Source organism: Coregonus lavaretus (genome assembly GCF_964263955.1).
Source record: "Coregonus lavaretus genome assembly, chromosome: 1".
Lineage (NCBI taxonomy): Eukaryota > Metazoa > Chordata > Actinopteri > Salmoniformes > Salmonidae > Coregonus > Coregonus lavaretus.
Genome location: NC_139988.1, coordinates 32,518,773 through 32,541,396, shown reverse-complemented (window position 1 = coordinate 32,541,396; position 22,624 = coordinate 32,518,773). Strand labels below are relative to the sequence as shown.

The 22,624-nt window shown below is 46.4% G+C and overlaps 2 protein-coding genes across 2 annotated transcripts in view; one reads left to right on the top strand and one right to left on the bottom strand.

Moving 5' to 3' along the window:
* LOC311134805 (sodium/calcium exchanger 1-like) overlaps positions 1-22,624 on the bottom strand; it is a gene marked incomplete at both ends in the record, with an annotated part of 795,938 nt that overhangs the window by 592,971 nt on the left and 180,343 nt on the right. The gene's annotated exons all lie outside the window — the stretch shown is intronic.
* LOC311134816 (sodium/calcium exchanger 1-like) lies at positions 11,603-13,438 on the top strand (the record flags this gene model as incomplete). Its single annotated transcript, XM_084168597.1, has 1 exon — positions 11,603-13,438. One exon carries the CDS (start codon positions 11,603-11,605, stop codon positions 13,436-13,438), a length of 1,836 nt encoding a protein of 611 aa, XP_084024723.1.

The window sequence follows — 22,624 nt, the reverse complement described above, 5'->3', positions numbered from 1 at the left end:
TGGTGGAAAATAAGTATTTGGTCACCTACAAACAAGCAAGATTTCTGGCTCTCACAGACCTGTAACTTCTTCTTTAAGAGGCTCCTCTGTCCTCCACTCGTTACCTGTATTAATGGCACCTGTTTGAACTTGTTATCAGTATAAAAGACACCTGTCCACAACCTCAAACAGTCACACTCCAAACTCCATTGTGGCCAAGACCAAAGAGCTGTCAAAGGACACCAGAAACAAAATTGTAGACCTGCAACAGGCTGGGAAGACTGAATCTGCAATAGGTAAGCAGCTTGGTTTGAAGAAATCAACTGTGGGAGCAATTATTAGGAAATGGAAGACATGCAAGACCACTGATAATCTCCCTCGATCTGAGGCTCCACGCAAGATCTCACCCCGTGGGGTCAAAATGATCACAAGAACGGTGAGCAAAAATCCCAGAACCACACAGGGGGACCTAGTGCATGACCTGCAGAGAGCTGGGACCAAAGTAACAAAGCCTACCATCAGTAACACACTACGCCGCCAGGGACTCAAATCCTGCTGCGCCAGACGTGTCCCCCTGCTTTAGCCAGTACATGTCCAGGCCCGTCTGAAGTGTGCTAGAGTGCATTTGGATGATCCAGAAGAGGATTGGGAGAATGTCATATGGTCAGATGAAACCAAAATATAACTTTTTGGTAAAAACTCAACTCGTCGTGTTTGGAGGACAAAGAATTCTGAGTTGCATCCAAAGAACACCATACCTACTGTGAAGCATGGGGGTGGAAACATCATGCTTTGGGGCTGTTTTTCTGCAAAGGGACCAGGACGACTGATCCGTGTAAAGGAAAGAATGAATGGGGCCATGTATCGTGAATTTTTAAGTGAAAACCTCCTTCCATCAGCAAGGGCATTGAAGATGAAACGTGGCTGGGTCTTTCAGCATGACAATGATCCCAAACACACCGCCCGGGCAACGAAGGAGTGGCTTCGTAAGAAGCATTTCAAGGTCCTGGAGTGGCCTAGCCAGTCTCCAGATCTCAACCCCATAGAAAATCTTTGGAGGGAGTTGAAAGTCCGTGTTGCCCAGCGACAGCCCCAAAACATCACTGCTCTAGAGGAGATCTGCATGGAGGAATGGGCCAAAATTGGGCCAGCAACAGTGTGTGAAAACCTTGTGAAGACTTACAGAAAACGTTTGACCTGTGTCATTGCCAACAAAGGGTATATAACAAAGTATTGAGAAACTTTTGTTATTGACCAAATACTTATTTTCCACCATAATTTGCAAATAAATTCATAAAAAATCCTACAATGTGATTTTCTGGATTATTTTTTCTCATTTTGTCTGTCATAGTTGACGTGTACCTATGATGAAAATTACAGGCCTCTCTCATCTTTTTAAGTGGGAGAACTTGCACAATTGGTGGCTGACTAAATACTTTTTTTCCCCACTGTATGTGCTCTCCGCATTTAGCTCAAGGTCCTCCTAATTTATCACACTGCCACATCTTACATTATTCTTTTTTTTAAACAACACAAAACACACACAAACGACAGCATACAAGCACACACAAACATCAATGACATCACCTTGCCCAGACCCACCTGCTCACACCCCCATCTCCAGCGCCCACATCACTTCTCCGCCACATGGCCTCAAACTGCACCATTTTGTTTCTCTCCGTCTCCCACACACTTTCAACATTTATTTAATAAAGCATTTGACCTTTCCATTGTGTTAACGATGGAGGATTGGTTGATTTCTAGTTTTTAAGTATATGTTTTTTCAAGAGGATTGATGAGGAAAGTATCATCCAACCCATTAGGTATCGCACTGCAACCTCACATGCTATGTCTTGAAATATGCAGACAGACAGATTAAACGTACATTTACATTGTAATACTTCTGACAGCCAACTTTTTAACTCTGCCCATAACTTTTGGACTTTATAGCATTCCCAGAAGGCATGGATTATTGAGTCATTGTTAGTTTTACACTTAAGACATGACTCTGCTGTTGTGTTGTAGAATTTGTGAATGTTGTCTCTTGTATAATATATTATATACGTTAGTTTATACTGGATTAAGCGTACATTTTAATTAACTGTAATTTCGTCAGTTACGTTCCAACGTTCCCTCCATCTTGTGCCAATAGCAGTTATTTTTAAGTGTTGGTTCCAGTAGTTTCTAAGAGATTGTCAGTTGAATATGCTCTCTGCAAGTTTTTTTTATATATCTAACCTATCGTGTAAACTTTTACGTTACATTTACACTACATTACCAAAAGTATGTGGACACCTGCTCGTCGAACATCTCATTCCACAATCATGGGCATTAATATGGAGTTGGTCCCCCCTTTGCTGCTATAACAGCCTCCACTCTTCTGGTAAGGCTTTCCACTAGATGTTGGAACATTGCTGCAGGGACTTGCTTCCATTCAGCCACAAGAGTATTAGTGAGGTCGGGCACTGATGTTGGCGATTAACCTGGTTCGCCATCGGCGTTCCAATAAATCCCAAAGGCTCTGTGCATGCCAGTCAAGTTCTTCCACAGCGATCTCGACAAACCATTTCTGTATGGACCTCGCTTTGTGCACGGGGGCATTATCATGCTGAAACAGGAAAGGGCCTTCCCCTTTGATGCATGCACATCTTCAAAATTCATGCAATTCCACTCTTTTTGCCTTGGGTCAGAGAGAAAGTGTTTCAGTTTTAAACAAATTTCCTGCAATTCTACACATTTTGCCACAACTTATGCCATGTTACATAATGATATCTGAGTGAGAGTGACTAACAAAATGGAGGTCAGGGTCCCTGGGCACGTGCCCTGCATGCCCGGTCGGTATTCAGCCATTATTACTACAAGTTTAGATATCTGGCTGGACTAACTTACCAATCTAAAAATTGTTAGCTGACATGGCTAGTTGAGTGACTGTGAGGTGACTGACATAACAAGATAACATTTGCTGATGCACAACTAAATTTTTAACCAGCACCTTGTGTATTCTACTCTTGTCACACCCTGACATAGAGATCTCTAGTTGGTTTGGTCAGGGTGTGAATATCTATGTGTAGATCTAGAATGTGTAGATCTATGTTGGCCGGATGTGGTTCCCAATCAGAGGCAGCTGTCGATCGTTGTCTCTGATTGGGGATCATACTTAGGTAGCCATGTTGCCTACCTTTTAGTTGTGGGATATTGTTTCAGTTTGGCTTGTTGGATGTTTAGCCTTTTGAACTTCACGTTATGTTGGATATTGTTATTTTGTCTGTGTTTAATATAATAAACGACTACGTACGCATACCACGCTGCACCTTGGTCCAATCCTTTACACGACGAACGTGACAGAAGATCCCACCACCAACGGACCAAGCAGCATGGCCAGGGGGAGCAAACATGCTGGACACAGGTGGGGAACACATTTTGGACATGGGAGGAGATATTGGCTGGTAAAGGACCCTGAGCGAAGGAAGAGGCCCAGGCAGGAGAAGATCAACGGCGACATCGGAGTTCAGGACCGCGAAGGAAGCCCGAGACGCAACCCCAATAAAATGTTTGGGGGGGGCACACGGGGTGGATGGCTAAGCAGCAGGAGGCCCAGAAAGACCTGCAGATTAGCACTCTGACAGAAGAGACAACCACCTTACGGGGGCTGATAGCGAAGAAGGAGCAGGAGATCTCCCTTCAGAAGGAGGCGCTGCAGGAGGCCCTCAGGGAGAAGGAGTCAGTGATTGCACTGAGAGAGGAGCTGGCCAGACAACAGGAGGAGCTGAGAGTGGAGATGACCCTCCAGCAGCAGAGAGCTCAGTCCTTAGAGCAGAGGCTGGCGGAGCCAGGTTTAGCAGAGCCAACTCCCTGCACTCGCTTTGAGGAGCGTGTGACCATGCAGGCACCAGGCTATGCGCTGGCTTTACGCACTGTGCCGTCAGTGCGCCTTCACAGACCGGTAAGGCCCATGCCTGCTCCTCACACCAAACCAGTGGTGCATGTCTTCAGCCCGGCACGGCCCGTGCCTGCTCCTCGCACCAAACCAGTGGTGCATGTTTCCAGTCCGGCACGGCCCGTGCCTGCTCCTCACACCAAACCAGTGGTGCGTGTTTCCAGTCCGGTACGGCCCGTGCCTGCTCCTCGCACCAAATCAGTGGTGCGTGTCTCCAGTTCGGCACGGCCCGGGCCTGCTCCTCGCACCAAACCAGTGGTGCGTGTTTCCAGTCCGGTACGGCCCGTGCCTGCTCCTCGCACCAAATCAGTGGTGCGTGTCTCCAGTCCGGTACGGCCCGTGCCTGCTCCTCGCACCAAATCAGTGGTGCGTGTCTCCAGTCCGGCACGGCCCAGGCCTGCTCCTCGCACCAAACCAGTGGTGCGTGTTTCCAGTCCGGTACGGCCCGTGCCTGCTCCTCGCACCAAACCTGTGGTGCGTGTTTCCAGCCTGGTACGGTCCAGCCCAGGGTCAGAGCAGTCCACTCCACCGGTGCCTAGTCTAGCTCCGGTCAGCTGCTCCACTCCAGTGCCAGAGCAGTCCGCTCCACCGGTGCCCAGTCCAGCTCCGGTCAGCTGCTCCACTCCAGTGCCAGAGGAGTCCGCTCCACCGGTGCCTAGTCCAGCTCTGGTTAGCTGCTCCAGTCCAGAGACAGAGAAGTCTGCTCCACCGGGGTCCAGTTCAGCTCCGGGCAGCAGCTCCACTCCAGTACCAGAGTAGTCTGCTCCACCGGTGCCCAGTCCGGGTCCGGTCGTCTACTCTCCCACACCAGGGTCCAGACAGGACTTGGTGCATCGCGGGAGGACTGCAGAGCCAGAACCAGACGTCAACCCCTCTCCAGGGTCTGGGCCTCCCACACCAGGGTCCAGACAGGGCTTGGTGCATCATGGGAGGATTGCCGGTCCAGGCCCAGATGTCAGCCCCTCTCCAGGGTCGGTGCCTCCCACACCAGGGTCCAGACAGGGCTTGGTGCATCATGGGAGGACTAAGAGGGGATGCATCGTGCCGGGGTCCAGACCGGACCAGGTGTGCAACGAGGAGCCAGAAAAGGAGAGGACAGTAAGGTTGACGTCGCGCCCGGAGACGGCGCCGCCACCGAGGCTAAATGCCCACCTGGACCCTCCCCTAATGAGTCAGTTTTGCGGCTGGAGTCCGCAACTTTGGGGGGGGGGGGGGGGTACTGTCACGCCTTGACATAGAGATCTCTAGTTGGTTTGGTCAGGGTGTGAATATCTATGTGTAGATCTAGAATGTGTAGATCTATGTTGGCCGGGTGTGGTTCCCAATCAGAGCCAGCTGTCGATCGTTGTCTCTGATTGGGGGTCATACTTAGGTAGCCATGTTGCCTACCTTAGTTGTGGGATCTTGTTTCAGTTTGTCTTGTTGGATGTTTAGCCTTTTGAACTTCACATTCTGTTGGATTTTGTTATTTTGTCGGTGTTTAATATAATAAACGACTATGTACGCATACCACGCTGCACCTTGGTCCAATCCTTTAAACGACGAACGTGACAACTCTTCTAACTCTCAACAGTAAGTTGAGACCCCGACTGAGTTCCTAATATTTATTTCAAGAAACATGTTTTTTGTTGTTTGTCTGGGGATCTGTAGTGGCCTGGGGCCCTAAGCGACCGTTTATTCCTGGAGTCGGCCCTGCATTAGGGTCCTGTCTAATTCTTTCTGGAAGAGTTCAATTGCAATTGACAATTTTTTTTATTTACGTATTTAATACATTTCTGGTCTTGAAGATGCGTTCTGTTCATTCCTCATATTCTGTCACTAAGTGTATTTTCTGTTGGTGTAATTAAGCATGGTACCGGAGAATGATCCGATATCACTAACCCAGTAAATTGTTGAGGGCATTTTTGTAGATTTGTTTTTGTGTCAATTCTTGAATAGCTTTTCTTACTTTGAGAAAAAAAGCAGTAGTCTTTTGTAGTTGGGAATAGTAAACTCCATGTGTCCTGTAAATTATTTGTAGAGATTACATTTTTAAGCCTCTTTGAAGGCTCCTTGAATTTGCCCTTTTTATTGCTAAGTCTGTTAATCTTATCAAATGTATGATTTTAGGTTGCCTGCTAAAATAATAGTTCCTGTCTGGATTTTATCTAATATAGCTAGAATTCTAAAAATACCAGATTTGCCCCTGGTGGGATATACTGTACAATGAAATCAATGTGTATCTTTCACCATGGAAGGTACAATTCAACATTAGAAAATGGCCTTCTTGGTCCGTGTGCTAGGATATAAGGGAAAAGGGTGTATTCTTATTTATCAGGATGCCTACAGCTCTGCTGTTACTACAGCAGGTGGCAGCAAAGGCCTCTCCAACCCAGCTCTTGTTTAAATATTCAATATGTCATGTGAGGGCGGTGGGCATTCCATGGATTGGAAAAGTCATAGTATGAATACAGTTCATAGTTATTGTATACATTTGCCACATCTCAAATTATATCTAACCTATATGTAAACCGAGTGGCTGCAGATCTGACTTTTTCCTGACCTTTTTTTCCTAGCTCTAAAGGTCCTGATGCGTCTGCGCAGCTGTTTATTATCTACTTTATGCACAGTCTCTGCTCTACTCCTAGAGAACAGGCTACTCTGGCGAATGGTGCTCGTTTAATAAAGTTTGATCAAAGCTGAATCAATGTCTGCAAGACCACATAGTATTCTACGTAACATAACCGAATATAATAGCATACTACAAAGTTACTATAAGACAAAAACACCACTACTCATGTGGCCAAAACTCAACAGCGTGCAACACTAGGCAAAATACACAGGTAGGCTTTTCACCTGTAAAACTAGAAGAATTATCCTTCACGACTGACAATGAGAAATGTGAAGGGTAGGAGACCACAAATGTGTGCGTAGAGGTAAAGAAACACATGTGATCGACACATGCGCAGAAGCTTCAGGAACTTTAGTGCTGGGAAAGAAAGGTCCAGAAAAGTCGGATCCGTACCCACTGCCCTATGTAATTTGTCCTGGATATCAAAACAGTACTATGATCATCATAACAACACCTTTTCCAACCCCAAGGTTCACTTATGGTGCTTGACCCTTCTGTCACTGTTGCTTGATTAGTCTATCAGAGCTTGATGTAAAGTCCACTGAACTACAATTAAGAAAGATAAAAATATGATGAGAAATTCTGAAATACATAATGAGAGAACATTTAAACAATTAAAGAAGTAGTAGCTTAGGGGAGAAAATGTGAAGATGCCAATCTATATCAAAATAAAACGCATGATTTATAGATGACGCATGCTGCTTTTCATACACTGTAATGGAAAACTGTAATTTATACGGTAATTTTAGGTATCATCAACAGTAAAAAATAACTTTTTCAGGCAGCATACTGTAAATTCTGGTGCATTGTGGGAAAATTGCTGTATTTCGAATGGTACTGTAATTCCACCAAACAGAATACAGTGCCGTACCATATCTTTGGAGCGCCAAAAACCTTTTGACCAGTAGTAGGTGCATGGTATTGTTGTTTCTGGCTCATTAACATATTTTGAGGCGTGCCTTTTAAGAGGCTATATTTGTTGTGCCTGTTAGTGAGAATGCTGTACCAATTTAACTCCTATGTGTTTATAGTGCCCTTTCAATTTAAAATGTATAGGGGATAGATTAGGGTGGCAGACAGTCTTAAACCTTAAATGGTTGAGCATTTTGCCATGTCCTTTTGGTCTGTTTTGCCCTGTAGTCGCTGCCAGTTTGGAAGCCTTTGTTAAGGCCTCTAGAAGTGCAAGTGATATAAAACACAAAATATTCATTAATATACTGTAATGCATAAACACTTTATCAAGCAGCCAACCTGATTGCACCAATCTCTAGTAATTACAGTAAAATACTGTGAAGTACAAACCCCTACCATAAATTAATTTAATTCATTCATCCATTAATTAATCATAACATTATATGAATGTCCTGTGCAACCTAACTTAAACATTTGATGAATGTCATCACAACTGACCATATTTTGTGAACCTATCTCTTGTAATGTACCCACACTGTTCCCATAGCCTAATTAAATGTTCTGGGAACCTTTGAAGAACTCAGAAAGTCTGTTCTGTTAACATTCTTGAAACATAAATGGAATGTTTTGTGCTCCCTGATACAAACATTATCTGAACATCAGCACAACTGGACAATTTTAGTGTTTTGGGAACCTGTCTCTTGCCATATCCCCACAATGTTCGCACAACCTAAAGAAACATACTGGGAACCTTTTAAAGAACAGACAAAATGTGTTCTAGGAACATTATTTTAACATCAGGAATGTTTTATACAAAATTTCTATAATCATCTGTAGGACTGGACAGTTTTTGTGTCATGGGAACTTTCACAGAACCAATTTTGTTTTAATGGAAAACATCACTGGTACATTGTGTTATTACATTACCTGGGAACCTAATGAGAACTTTGGGGGAATGTTCTGTGGTGGTTGTTACAGATGTTGCGCACAACATGTTAGTTGATGTTAGGAGAACATTCCAAGGATATTTCTTTAATTTTTATGAGAAAACAAAGATTTTGTTATCAAAAGCAACTGTATAGCTATGACAGCACGCTTTTATGCACCAGCAAAACCATCAATTTGAGTGACATTTTTAAGTAGGTTTGTCTATACCTTTGAGGGTCAATTACCATACAAATTTAGACGAGAGACCTATTCCAAACGACCTTACCATCTAAAAAATGTATGAGTGGCCCTATGCTATACAAATCTCTGAGGTCTCACAGGTGATAATAGGCAAACAAAAGAGCGCAGAGCTGAGTTACCAACATGACAAGACTCACCACATCTCAAAGCAACCCTCATTAGATCAGCATCAATATATTATGGTGGCCTACGTTATTCCAAAACATAAGGAACATCGTGTGGGCCTATGATGTAGTAGGCTACATTATAATTACCATGTTTTTTTAAATGTAGGCCTAATTACAATACATGCAACGTTACAACAAGTATTTATAGTTGAGCAATGGGAGGGTCTTGGTGTTGATAGGCGGGTTGGCAGCCACATTGCTAGTCTCGTTTCCCTCCGCTCTTTCTAAATCCAATCTGAATAGGACAATATCCAAGCGGGAGAGCTGTGGGAAAGAGTGCACCCGGGAGTTTGTCCGCCTCCACCGAAGCAGCCCTTGTTCTAAACTCGGGTTGGACTCGGTCTCGGTCTGTTTGTGCGCGGAGCTCTGTGGCCAGAGAGAGAGAGAGAGAGAGAGAGAGAGAGAGAGAGAGAGCGAATGAGGAAGAACTCTCAGTGCACCTTTTTGTCCTCCGATATGCAGATTTGCTGATAAAGCATCAGTTATCTGATCATCTCATACAGGTCGTGGAAAACTGCCAGTGTATGGGAATCTTTAACTATTTTTTCTTCACATGGGTATCTCTCCTTGATCTCCTATCTAACCCAAAACGAATGTGAGCTGTAATAGGCTACTTACTACTGACAGCTCGTGCGGCTCTCTATTGGCATTTTTACGTCTAGCCTAGGCTACAACAACTACTATTGCTGACTTATTCTGCCTGTGGATCTTGCCGTTGCGTCTTAGAAAAGGTATGATTCTGTTACTATTGTTATCATTAACAGAGCAATATTGGGTATTTGTGTGACACAATCTTCTTACAGCAAGTTTAGTCCAGGCGATCACCCAATAGATGGAGTTGAGGAGTGCTTACTTCGATGATCGAATGTTGCCGCATGTCTTGGCTATCCTATACTATTCTGTATAGGGTATTTGATATTTAACGGCTCTACTGGGATTAGTAGACTATTCTGTCTAAAATCAGAATGGTAAAGCCTGGATGGAGACTTCTATTGAGACTATTTTAGCTTTTGAGAATACCTCAATTTGTAGGCATTGGTTTTCCTTTTGCGCTTCCTTGCTCGCTTGCCTGCCACAAAAAGACGTGGTCGTTTGCGCTAAGCAGCATTCCCAGATACCGGTATGCAAGTGAAAGTTGTGTAAAACGTCCATTCACATAGCATAGATAGATTCATGTCCGCAATAGTAGGCTACATAAGGCAAATCGGGACCTATTTGCGCTACTCCATTGCGCCAAATGCATTCACGTAGCCTATGCAGGTTAAATGTGCAGGTTGTGCGGTCGCTCGCATTGTGGTGATTGGGACTTCTAATATGCGGATTCAATCTGTGGATTAGAAAATAGGGGTTTTCTATTGAATTATGTTCTGTAGGCCTAGTCATTAATATATCAAATGTAATAAACTGATGGTAACGTGTAAAACAATAGAAATCACATAACCGTCCATTTACAAGTAGCCTTTCTATTGTAAATCTGACAAGAATAGTAGGCGTTCAACCGGGTAAAGATGCACTAAAGGCGGCACCAAATTGTAGGCTATATACCGCGTGACCATTCCTTCATAATTGATTTATTATATAGCCTCAAAAGATTGATAAACTAGACCTAAATTATTAGTTATCATATTTAGCCTACTGTCTTATTAATTTCTTATTTAAGTTCATTTTAATAAAGAGCTATATAAAACAATAATTCATTATTATGAAAATATGCCTATGGAAAAGATGGCTTAAACTTCAATTATATGCTATTATAATCTTGGAAAACAGAAAGGAAAACGCCGCACACTGCTGCTCATGCTCCCAGGTGATTTTATTTATAACAACGTTTCGACCCTTAGGTCTTCATCAGGCATCCAGTCTATTATAATCTTGACTAGATCTTTGCGTGTCTGCTTCCTTTCTGACTACAATGATGCTGACTTGTCCAGCCCCGTGAGTAGTGTCGCATCACTCCCGCTTCACTGGATGCTTCCCTTACCCGCGGTGTCTTTGCGCATTTAGCAGGCAATGCACACTCAAGATCTACTCTCTTCCCTCTTATTTCAAAGGTCGGGGAACCGTTCCTCCCCCGACCTGCACTGTAAGAAGAATGATAGTCACCAATATTACTGGTCATTATAGAGCAGGGATGGGCAACTACAGGCTGAGTTTTTTTAGGAACTCAGTCGGGGTCAAGAGGGCGGCCGCTAAAATGTTTTGCTCGCAAGGTTGGGGACCCACAAAACGCCCGCTTAGGGCCCCCAAAAGGCTAAGTCTGGCTCTGACTGCATATGTTGGTATGGCTGTGGGTAGCAGACCGACAAGCCATTGCGGCCCCTCATGATGAGTTCAGATTTTTTTGTGGCCTCCACCCAAATCAAAGTTGCCCATCCCTGTTATAGAGCCTTGTAAAATATTCTGGATGCAATCAATCGGTCATAAACTGCAATGCATGTGACATATCTGCATAATGTTCCCTACAAAGCATATGAAATATGTGAAAAGTCATTATCCCTGCAGAGAATCAATAAAAATGTATCTGCTGCTTCCTCCCTTCTCTCCAACCAAGTGGCAGACCCTATATGGTTGGTTCTCTTATAGGCATCACAGCTACTCACCAGGGGAATTATCCACCAATATGCAATTGATATTAAATGTATACTATGGTCATATTATATTATCATATCATTAACGTGAATTACTACATTGTTATAACACTATTATTACAATGAGAGCATGTTGTGTTTCATTTCCAGTCATTCCATTCTTTCATTTCCCCCCTTTCTGTAGGTTTAGGAAGCAGAGGAAGTGAACCACTCCAGAATCATGGGACACTTTCAGATCTTCCACATTCTCTCCCTTGGCCTTCGGTTCGTGGCTGTTGTAGCGATCCTGTTCCTCAAATTCCAACATGTGACGGCTATGTCCTCGGACGTGGACTTGGATCAGATTGTGTCTCCTACTGCCAGCAGCAACGTTACTGTGTGCACTACAGCAGGCACAGCATGCGAAAAAGGGGTGATTCTGCCTGTCTGGGAACCTCAGAATCCCTCATTCGGGGACAAAGTGGCACGGGCAACAGTCTACTTCGTGGCCCTGGTGTACATGTTTCTCGGAGTATCCATCATCGCTGACCGTTTCATGGCGTCCATCGAGGTCATCACATCTCAGGAGAAAGAGATCACTATCAAGAGACCCAACGGAGAGACCACCACCACCACCGTGCGGATCTGGAACGAGACCGTGTCCAACCTCACGCTCATGGCCCTGGGTTCTAGTGCCCCTGAGATCCTACTGTCCGTCATTGAGGTTTGCGGACACGGTTTTGATGCGGGAGCCTTGGGCCCCAGCACCATCGTGGGCAGTGCCGCCTTCAACATGTTTGTCATCATCGGCATCTGTGTGTACGTGGTGCCCGACGGGGAGGTCCGGAAGGTCAAGCACCTGCGCGTCTTCTTCGTCACAGCCACCTGGAGCATCTTCGCCTACATCTGGCTCTACCTGATCCTGGCTGTCATCTCCCCTGGCATAGTGCAGGTATGGGAGGGCCTGCTCACCCTCTTCTTCTTCCCCATCTGCGTGTTGTTCGCCTGGGTCGCTGACCGACGCCTGCTCTTCTACAAGTACGTCTACAAGCGCTACCGTACCGGCAAGCAGCGGGGCATGATCATTGAGACCGAGGGCGACCGCCCGCTCCCGTCCAAAGTCGACATCGAGATGGATGGGAAGATGCTCAACTCTCACGCGGCGGACTTCCTGGACGGGCCTCTGGGGTTGGACCTGAACGTGAAGGACCTGGATGAGGAGGAGACCCGGCGCGACATGGCCAAGATCCTCAAGGAGCTGAAGCAGAAGCACCCAGACAAGGAGGTGGAGCAGCTGATTGAACTGGCCAACTACCAGGTATTGAGTTCGCAGCAGAAGAGCAGGGCCTTCTACCGCTGCCAGGCCACCAGGCTCATGACCGGCGCTGGGAACATCCTGAAGAAGCATGCAGCCGACCAGGCCCGCAAGGCCATCAGCTTGCACGAGGTCCGCTCCGATGTGGCAGATAACGACCCCGTCTCCAAGATCTACTTTGACCCTGGCTCCTACCAGTGCCTGGAGAACTGCGGCACAGTGGCAGTGAACGTGCTACGCCGAGGCGGCGACCTGACCAAGACTGTGTCGGTTGATTTCCGTACGGAGGATGGATCAGCCAACGCGGGCTCGGACTACGAGTTTACCGAGGGGGTGGTGGTGTTCAAGCCCGGCGAGACCCAGAAAGAGATCCGCGTGGGTATTATCGATGATGACATCTTTGAGGAGGACGAGAACTTCCTGATCCATCTGAGCAACGTCAAAGTGCTGCTGGCAGAGGGGGAGGAGGTAGAGAACCCAGAGACAAATCACGTGGAGGCGGTGGCCTGTCTCGGCCTGCCCGCTACGGCAACCGTGACCATCTTTGATGACGACCACGCCGGCATCTTCACGTTCGAGGAGCCGGTGGCGCACGTGAGTGAGAGTGTGGGCACCATGGAGGTGAAGGTGCTGCGTACATCGGGGGCACGTGGGGTCGTCATGGTGCCCTACAAGACTGTCGAGGGCACGGCACGCGGATGTGGAGAGGACTTTGAAGATACACACGGGGTCTTGGAGTTCCAGAACGATGAAATCTTGTAAGTTCTTATTTGACTTCTGTACAGGGAATGTTATGTTAAGTATTTAGTTATTTTATATGTGGGGCTGACATTACACTGCTTATAAGCGTACTATTATGCATTTTTTGGCATTTAAAATTGAATTAATACTTTCAGCCAAATTTCTCATAAAGTGAGTAGGCTTTTGAAATATGTAGTATAATATATGAATCTGTAGCCACCAATGCAGTTTATTGTCAGTCTCTTTAGATATGCATGTATAGTCTATGCTGATGCTATATTTTGTTTGTCTGTGAATGCATGTCTTGATGATGATGATGATGATGTGATGGATGCTGAGTGTGTTTGTGTCACGTCGTGGTTGTGGTGCAGTGGACTGCTCGTGTGCCATTAGGGGACGTCTTCAACTCCCTTAGTTTCCGATCTCCTCTCTGCTTCTTCTCATTCATTCATTATTTCATTCATTCGCTCATTTACTTATTGATTTATTTATCGAATGTGTGATTTCTGCAGAGTTCTCAGCAACTGTGTTTTGATCGCACTCAGATTTATCCATGTTTGATTGCTACTCATTAATTTCAGTGGCATGACTAGCCTGAACTCTTTAAGGTTGACTATTGCTGATGTGTCTTGAATTAATTGCTTAGTAGAAATTCTGAGTAGAAATGATTGACTTGACATTCTGGGTTAATGATCAGGCCAGGCTCTATACTGTTCTGGAAAAGAGCATGTCATATTTCTATACATTAAGGTTTGGGCTAGTTAATTCTTTTTTTAAAGGACAAGAGCTACATGTCTCTCTCTCTATTCCCCTCTCTAACTCCCTCTCTTCCTCTGTCCCCATACTCACCCTCTTTGGCAGGCAGGGGATGAGTGAGACAGATTAATGAAAAGGGCTTGTTTTTAAACAGTTTCAAAGCAGATGTTTAGGTTCAATTTTCCGAGGCCCATTGCATAGTTTCCATAGTGTAGCTCTCAAAGCACAGCTAAGTGGATTTTAATAATATTTGTCTAAATGAAATGATGGAGTGTCAGAGGCGAGGGGGCGGCAGCTCTCTAAGGCAGACCTTCTACTCCATCCTATATGAACCTGTAGGAACCAGTAGACTACAGTCTGGAGTCTAGACCAACAGCAGCTCTGGGAAAGGAGTGGAATGAATGGTGGAACTGGATTTTGAATTAATTACAGTTTTCGGCCTGGAATGGAGTGGTGTTAGCTGACTGTGTTGTAATTGTCCTTGCGAGGTGTAATTTGATTTTAATATGGCAATATAATATAGCATTAGATTAGATTAGATGAGTTTATTAGTCACGTGCACAGGGTCGCATATGTAATTGCAGAGTACAGTGAAATTCTTAAGCTCCGAGCTCCAACAGCGCAGGTCAAAAAGAGAAGTGAATGTCCTTGAGGGAATGTCCATAAGGGAATGTCCATAAGGGAATGTCCATAAGGGAATGTCCATAAGGGAATGTCCATAAGGGGAGCAGCAGGAGGTGAAGTTAGAAGTGAAAATAAATACATATTTACAACTGAAACAATGATAAATGTCCATTGGGGGGTCGGGGCAGGGTAAATGTTCATAGGGGGAGCAGCAGAGGGCGCAGGACCTGCCTAGTGGTGGCTATTCAGCAGCCTGATGGTCTGGGGGTAGAAGCTATTGGCCAGACTGACAGTCTTTGCCATGATGCTGCTATACTGCCCGCATCTGAGTGACGGAAGCGGAGAGAACAGGCTGTGGCTCGGGTGGCCGAGGTCCTTGATGATCTTCTTGACCTTCCTGTGACACCTGGTGTTGTAGGTGTCCTGGAGGGCAGGCAGTGTGCACCCAATGGTGCGTTCGGCTGAGCGTACCACCCTCTGTAGAGCCTTATGGTCATAGACATAGTCTCTGTCTACCTCATTGGTTTCATTTCCACCAAAATTATACTAGTATCTACATATAAACTTTTTATTCAATATCTTGCCAAAGTATATTTCATGAATTTTATTCTAGCAATATTTTGACCTAAGTAATGTTAATCTCTGAGTGGGTAGGAGTCCGTATCACAGTTTCATTTTCAGATGACAAGCAGGCTAAACCTCCTACCACCAGAGAGCTGGAAACACACGTGTTAAATGCCTCCCAACAAGCCCTTGAAGAGATAGATCCCAGAAGGGGAGAGGACATTTTTACTCTGGAAAAATGAATTACAAAGTGGATGATCTAAATTGGAGTGCCCGGGGGCTGCCTCTACCCTAATTCAGCTGCAAGGTCCCTCCTTCCTTTGTGTCACAGTCAAGCCAGGAGAGGATAAGTTTTAGCCCTTTCAGTAGGGCTTTTCTTCCCATCAGAAAGCGAAGTGTAATTTTTCTCCAGAATTGAATGTGAGGGCCTGAGTAGCCCTGCTTGGAGACATGGGCTAGTGCAGTGGCTGTGATTGTGGTTTGTTTGACCGGAGGATAGATTGGGGAAATGACTGGAGAGTGGAAGATTGGGCAAATGATGGTGTTTTCAGCTCTCTGCTTTTGTCCTCTGTGGGAAGGATAGAGCAACTAATGTGTGGATAGACAGAAATAGCAAGACAAAAGAGAGACATGGCGAGAATCTTTATCATTTAAAATGTACAGTTGCATTGTGGTATAGTAAAGCACATTCATGCACTGCCGTTTTCAGTCATTGAATTTCAGGCTGACAGTATGAGGAGCTGGATAGAGATCCTTATTAACAGAGGTATTTCAGTTTGTGCGAGCTGCCGTAGCATCTTGCTATGCTATTCAGTGGCCCCACCACACCATGACACTCCGCATCCTCCCTCGATCCCTCCCGTGTGAGTGCTTGTCACATCCAAGCCGCCGTCCCCCTAAAGTTTAGTCATTAATCAGTAATGAGGCTTTTGTGAGGTCCGTGTCGCAGTCTCTCCTCTGACAGGCCTGTTGTACAGGAATACAGATTCATTTAATTAGCATGGATAATTAACAGATTTTCTGTCTGTCTGTTTTAGGGGCATGCCAGTGGCAGTGGTGACACCAGTCACCAGTGCTGTTCTGTGGTTGGGTTCACAGATGTCATGGCTAGTGTAGGTCCATTAGATAGAGATGGTCTTATGGATTATTGTGTAGCATTATAAGGAACTAAATCCTCAAGCCTCTTATAACTGAAAGTTGTGACTGTGTGTGGACATGATACAGAAGATCTTGGATCTGTTGATCAGTTTTGGTCTCCATTCTCAATATTAATTGTCTCTGGGTCCCAGGCCTGTAGGTTTAGCCTGTTTAGTTTCTATGACTGTGGCCATGGTATCTATGACACTGTAAAGTCGACCCCAGCTATGTGAGGACTGTTGCCCTTCAGGGGTGGGAGATAAAGGCTTGTGTTTAATGCAGAGGAATAACAGGTGGAAATAACTCCTGCCAAAGTAGTGCTATTACCATGTGCTCAGTAACCGGAGAACACATGCCCTTCACACCCATGGAAACTACTGCCAGAGGTGTGTGTGTGTGTGTGTTTGTGTCTGAGTAAATAAATACATGTACAATCTTTGTCTATGTTAGGAGTCTTCTTATTTGTCTATGTGTTCATATCCTGTGTACAGTATACCTCTACATTCAGGAGTGTGACTGGGTGTATTCATGGGACTGACATCATGACATCATGGCTTTGTGGTCTCCCTGGGCTGTTTACATGAGCAACATGGCTGCTCAAGGTGTGAAATAACCTTCTCACACTGATCTCACCCTGCTAGAGCTGCTGCTGCCACTGACATTTGCCCCAGTTCACATCAACACCGCCATAGATGAGTTATGCGTAAAAACAGACATGGAACACAGAATGTCAGTGACTTATCCAAAAAATATGTTAATTTCTGCTTCCCTAACCCAAATGTAAACATCTTGTCTCAACTCTCTTCACCTTCACCACGTTTCCATCCATATTCAGGCAACTTTGAGGGAAATGGGGCCATGGACATAGATGTTGTTTTTTGCTTTGTCATTTTGTCCTGGTTTTGTGGTGGTGCAGTGTGGCAGCACAGCCAGGTCAGTGGAGAGAGAGAGGAAGATGAAGAGGGTCAGTCGTTTGACAAATGAGCCCAAACCGGCTGCCTCCACAAAAAGGTAATCGCTAAGCAACAGATGTGATGGAGGAGAAGAGGAGGGCACCTCCAGGCTCCAGGTATATGAGACACAGGAACTGGAGAACCAGTAGGAGAGGACAGAGAGAAGGCCTGAGGGACAGCTGGAGGGAGAGAGAGAGAATGCTTAAAAGGGGGAGTAATGGGATATGGGGTGATGGAGGGAGAGACAGAAAGAGAAAAGGGAGATAGAAAGAAACATAGAGTGACAGAGAAAGAGAGTAAGAGATAAATAGATTGCGTTAGTGATTGGACTGGGAGTGAGGCTGAAAGCTGAAACAAAGCAGTTGGCATGGATGTCAGGCAGGTCTTTGTAGTGGATTAGTGGCTTTAGAGAGTGCTGTTTAGGATGTTTTTCACTGAGCTGCCAGTGGACAGATTAGAATAACTTGAAGTCTTCTTTTCCACTGCTCCCATCTTAGACTGGTGACACAGCACAGTCACAGTTGCTCTGATGACATGCTGGATGCAATGGCCACACACACAACCAGGCATACACATATCCTCTCTTTATCTCATCTGTACTTCTCTCACTCCCTTCTCCCTCTCTCTCCCTTTCCCTTCTCCCCCTCTCTCTCTCTCTCCCTTTCCCTTCTCCCTCTCTCCTTTTCCCTTCTCCCTCTCTCTCTCTCTCTCTCCCTTTCCCTTCTCCCTCTCTCTCTCTCTCCCTTTCCCTTCTCCCTCTCTCATTTTCCCTTCTCCCTCTCTCTCTCTCCCTTTCCCTTCTCCCTCTCTCCTTTTCCCTTCTCTCTCTCTCTCTCTCTCTCTCTCTCTCTCTCTCTCTCTCTCTCTCTCTCTCTCTCTCTCTCTCTCTCTCTCTCTCTCTCTCTCACTCACTCACTCACTCACTCACTCACTCACTCACTCACTCACTTACACACACACACACACACCACACACACACACACACACACACACACATGCACAATTAAATACACACATCTCAATTCAGTCATCATGTTACGATCAACTGCCACCACATATGCACACACTTATTGCAATCTGTGAGCACTTACAAACCTCAATCTACTTTTCATGTAACAGCATACACATAAACACAATCATACACAACGCACCTGCGCACGATCACACACACAGGCTCAAAAGTGCACACACACACCCACACAAACCATTTTTTACAAAGTCTTTAAGTACTTAACTTCCAAACCTCAATCCACTTGTCATGTAACCATTATCCCTGCACTGTCAGTTAGTGGCCTCTTATTCTAAAGTGAAACTTTTAAGCCTGCCTGGATTTTCTCCTGCTTTCAGCAACTTTTTTTGTGTGACAGGATTAATATGGTGGGCTCAGGGGCTCCATCCTGACTCAACTGACTCCACTGCTCTCTCTCCCCTCCTGTGCACATATCTGCACTACGGTGGCTCAGAAGTGACACTTTTTACAGTGGGTTGGGATGGGATAAGTCATGACTTCCTGAGAACGAGAGAAAATATTTTTAAGTGATTCTTTCAGAAATCGACCCCAATATTCAACAGCCACCTAGAACACTCACCTTGTGGAGACAGTATGATGAGGACTATGTCTAGTATGGTCTCTTCCATACACATTCATATTGCCTGTACATAATTTGTTCAGTAGACCAGACTTCTCCTCTGGCAAAGTTTAGGGACCTGGATTGAAGGCTTTTAAAAGGGAGGGGGACACAGACCATCTTTAATATAAATGTCACTTAATTCCCCCACCTGCACAGCTAAGTAGGTTTTATAAATGGTTATGAGGCCACTAATGCGCTTATTTTTATATGAATTATTGGGAAGACAATTTATCCACATTAGTCAATGTGAGTAGAGTGCTGGAGAGTGTGCCAATGTTTGTGTGTGTGTGTGCAAATGTGTGTGTGTGACTGTGTGTGTGTGTGTGTGTGTGCGACACTGCAACAGTGTGTGTGTGTGTGTATGTGTGTGTGTGCGACTGTGCAACTGTGCGCGTTTGTGTGTTCCAAAAATATGTTCTGTCTGTTTATGAGAGCACATTGTCACATTTGTGTGTACAGTGTGTGTCTGTGTTTGATCTATGAATTCACCTCAGTTAGTAAAGACACCTGCCACTGATGCAAAACAAGCCCAAGGCATAGATTATTATTCTACTAGTGGAGTGCTGAGGGTAACCGCTTTTGCAATACGTGGTCAAGTGTTTCTTCTGTAGTAAAGCTGAAACCATTTAACTCTTTGATGGGCCTGTGTGCCTTTTATGTGACTGCATTTTCAACCTTCTCAGAGAGAGAGAGAGAGAGAGAAGAGTGTAGCTTTCAGAGCCAAAGTCCCCTTCTTGAATCCGTAATGTCGGGCAGGGGCTTAGCACAGACAAGATCATGGCACAGCTCCAGACTCAGAACATGGCTTCTCTCGTTCACCCGGCCTCCACCGCCCGGCAAGAATGAGCTCCTCTCTGTTTACATACACCACATATCTGGAATAGTTCCGGTAAATTAGGAACAGGAACGTTCCAAAAAAGGCTTTGAGATATCCTCTGTGGCAAGGGAGAGTTGTTTTAGATCCAAAAGAGGATTCTGCTCTGTACTCTCCCTCACCCTCACCCTCTCCTTCGTTCTCTCCCTCGTTATCACTCCCTTCATCTCTATCATTACTCTCTTACTTCTCATTGTCAGTACATCTCTTATCATCTATTTGAGCCTGGCATCAGGAGTGAGGTAGAATGGGCTGTTACAATATTGGTGTGTTCACACACGCTTGATTTTGTTTGAAACCTGGAGCCTCATTGCAGGCTTAAGGGATATCTCTACCTGATATTCTCCTGAGTTCCTCTGATACATCGACCACTGATATCTCCTCCTGCTTCTAACCTCTGTATATCTCTTCTACGTGCCTCTGCTCAGTATCCTGTGGCTCAGCTCCGTGACACCTTCATCTCAGACCGTCTGTGTCTGGTCCACTCTTATCTCCTCAACAGCCACCTGGATTGCAAGGCATCATGGAAATAACCGGCGGGCCCTGTCTGACCTTTTTTACCATATCATATTTTATCTCACTGAAACAGATTCGGTCATATCCGTAACCGGTCATACCTTTAATGTTATGGAGGTAACATGGTGTTATGGGGATGACTTATGATGGGGGTATGAATGTATTACCCCTAGGATGGTGGTGTTTTCAAGGATGACCTAGAATCCCAGATGAGCCACTTACAGTATTCTCTCTCTGTCACACTCTGGCTCCGGGACTTGTATTTGAGCCAGGGTGTATTCGTTTTGTGGGGGTTTGTTTTGGTTAGGTTGGGAATAGGGTGTGTTCATTTGGGTGTGTGTGGTTTTGGTTAGTTCTTGTGTAGTCATGTGACTCCCAATCGGAGGTAACGAGTGTCAGCTGTCGGCTCGTTATCTCTGATTGGGAGCCATATTTATCTGTATGTTTTCCTTTGGGTGTGGTGGGTTTTTGTTCCATGTTCTGTCAGTATTCACTGAGGACTTCACGATCGTGGTTTGTTTTGTATTCTCGTGTTGAATTATTAAAGTCAAGATGTTCACTCCCAACGCTGCGCTTTGGTCATACTTCTTAGGCGATCGTGACAGAAAAACCCACCCATCTAGGACCAAGCGGCGTGTCAAGCGGCAACAGGATCCACCTACACAGGATTCATGGACATGGGAGGAGATACTGGATGGAAGGGGTCCTTGGGCACAACCGGGAGAATATCGCCGCCCTCGTGAAGAGCTGGAGGCAGCTAAAGCCGAGAGGAGGCAATATGAGGAGGCAGCACAGAGGCAAGGCTGGAAGCCCGTGAGCACTAGCCAAACATTTCTTGGGGGGGGCCTTAAAGGGAGTGTGGCGAAGTCAGGTAGGAGACCTGCGCCTACTCCCTGTACTTACCGTGGAGAGCGAGAGTACGGGCAGACACCGTGTTACGCAGTAGAGCGCATGGTGTCTCCTGTACGCGTGCATAGCCCGGTTTGGTACATTCCAGCTCCACGTATCGGCCGGGCTAGATTGAGCGTTGAGCCGGATGTCATGAAGCCGGCCCAACGCATCAGGCCACCAGTGCGTCTCCTCGGGCCGGCTTACATGGCACCAGCCTTACGCATGGTGTCCCCGGTTTGCCTACATAGCCCGGTGCGGGTTATTCCTCCTTCCCGTACTGGTCGGGCGACGGGGAGCATACAACCAGGTAAGGTTGGGCAGGCTCAGTGCTCAAGGGAGCCAGTAAGCCTGCACGGTCCGGTATTTCCGGCGCCACCTCCCCGCTCCAGCCCAGTACCACCAGTGCCTACACCACGCACCAAGCCTCCTGTGTGTCCCCAGAGTCCTGTGCGTCCTGTTGCTGCTCCCCGCACTAGCCCTGAGATGCGTGTCCTCAGCCCGGGACCACCAGTTCCGGCACCACGCACCAGGCCTATAGTGCGTCTCGGCCGGCCAGAGTCTGCCGTCTGCCCAACGGCGCCTGAACTGCCCGTCTGCCCAACGGCGCCTGAACTGCCCGTCTGCCCAACGGCGCTTGAACTGCCCGTCTGCCCAACGGCGCCTGAACTGCCTGTCTGCCCAACGCCGTCTGAACTGTCCGTCTGCCAAGCGCTGCATGAACTGCCCGTCTGTACTGAGCCTGCAAAGCCGCCCGTCTGCCATGAGCCTTCAGAGCCGTCCGCCAGACCGGAGCCGCTAAAGCCTTCCGCCAGACAGGAGCCGCTAGAGCCTTCCGCCAGACAGGATCAGCCAGAGCCTTCCGCCAGACAGGATCAGCCAGAGCCTTCCGCCAGACAGGATCAGCCAGAGCCTTCCGCCAGACAGGATCAGCCAGAGCCTTCCGCCAGACAGGATCAGCCAGAGCCTTCCGCCAGACAGGATCAGCCAGAGCCTTCCGCCAGACAGGATCAGCCAGAGCCTTCCGCCAGACAGGATCAGCCAGAGCCTTCCGCCAGCCATGAGCAGCCAGATCCGTCAGCCTGCCATGAGCAGCCAGATTCGTCAGCCAGCCATGAGCAGCCAGATCCGTCAGCCTGCCATGAGCAGCCAGATCCGTCAGCCAGCCATGAGCAGCCAGATCCGTCAGCCAGCCATGAGCAGCCAGATCCGTCAGCCAGCCATGAGCAGCCAGATCCGTCAGCCAGCCATGAGCCGTCCAGCC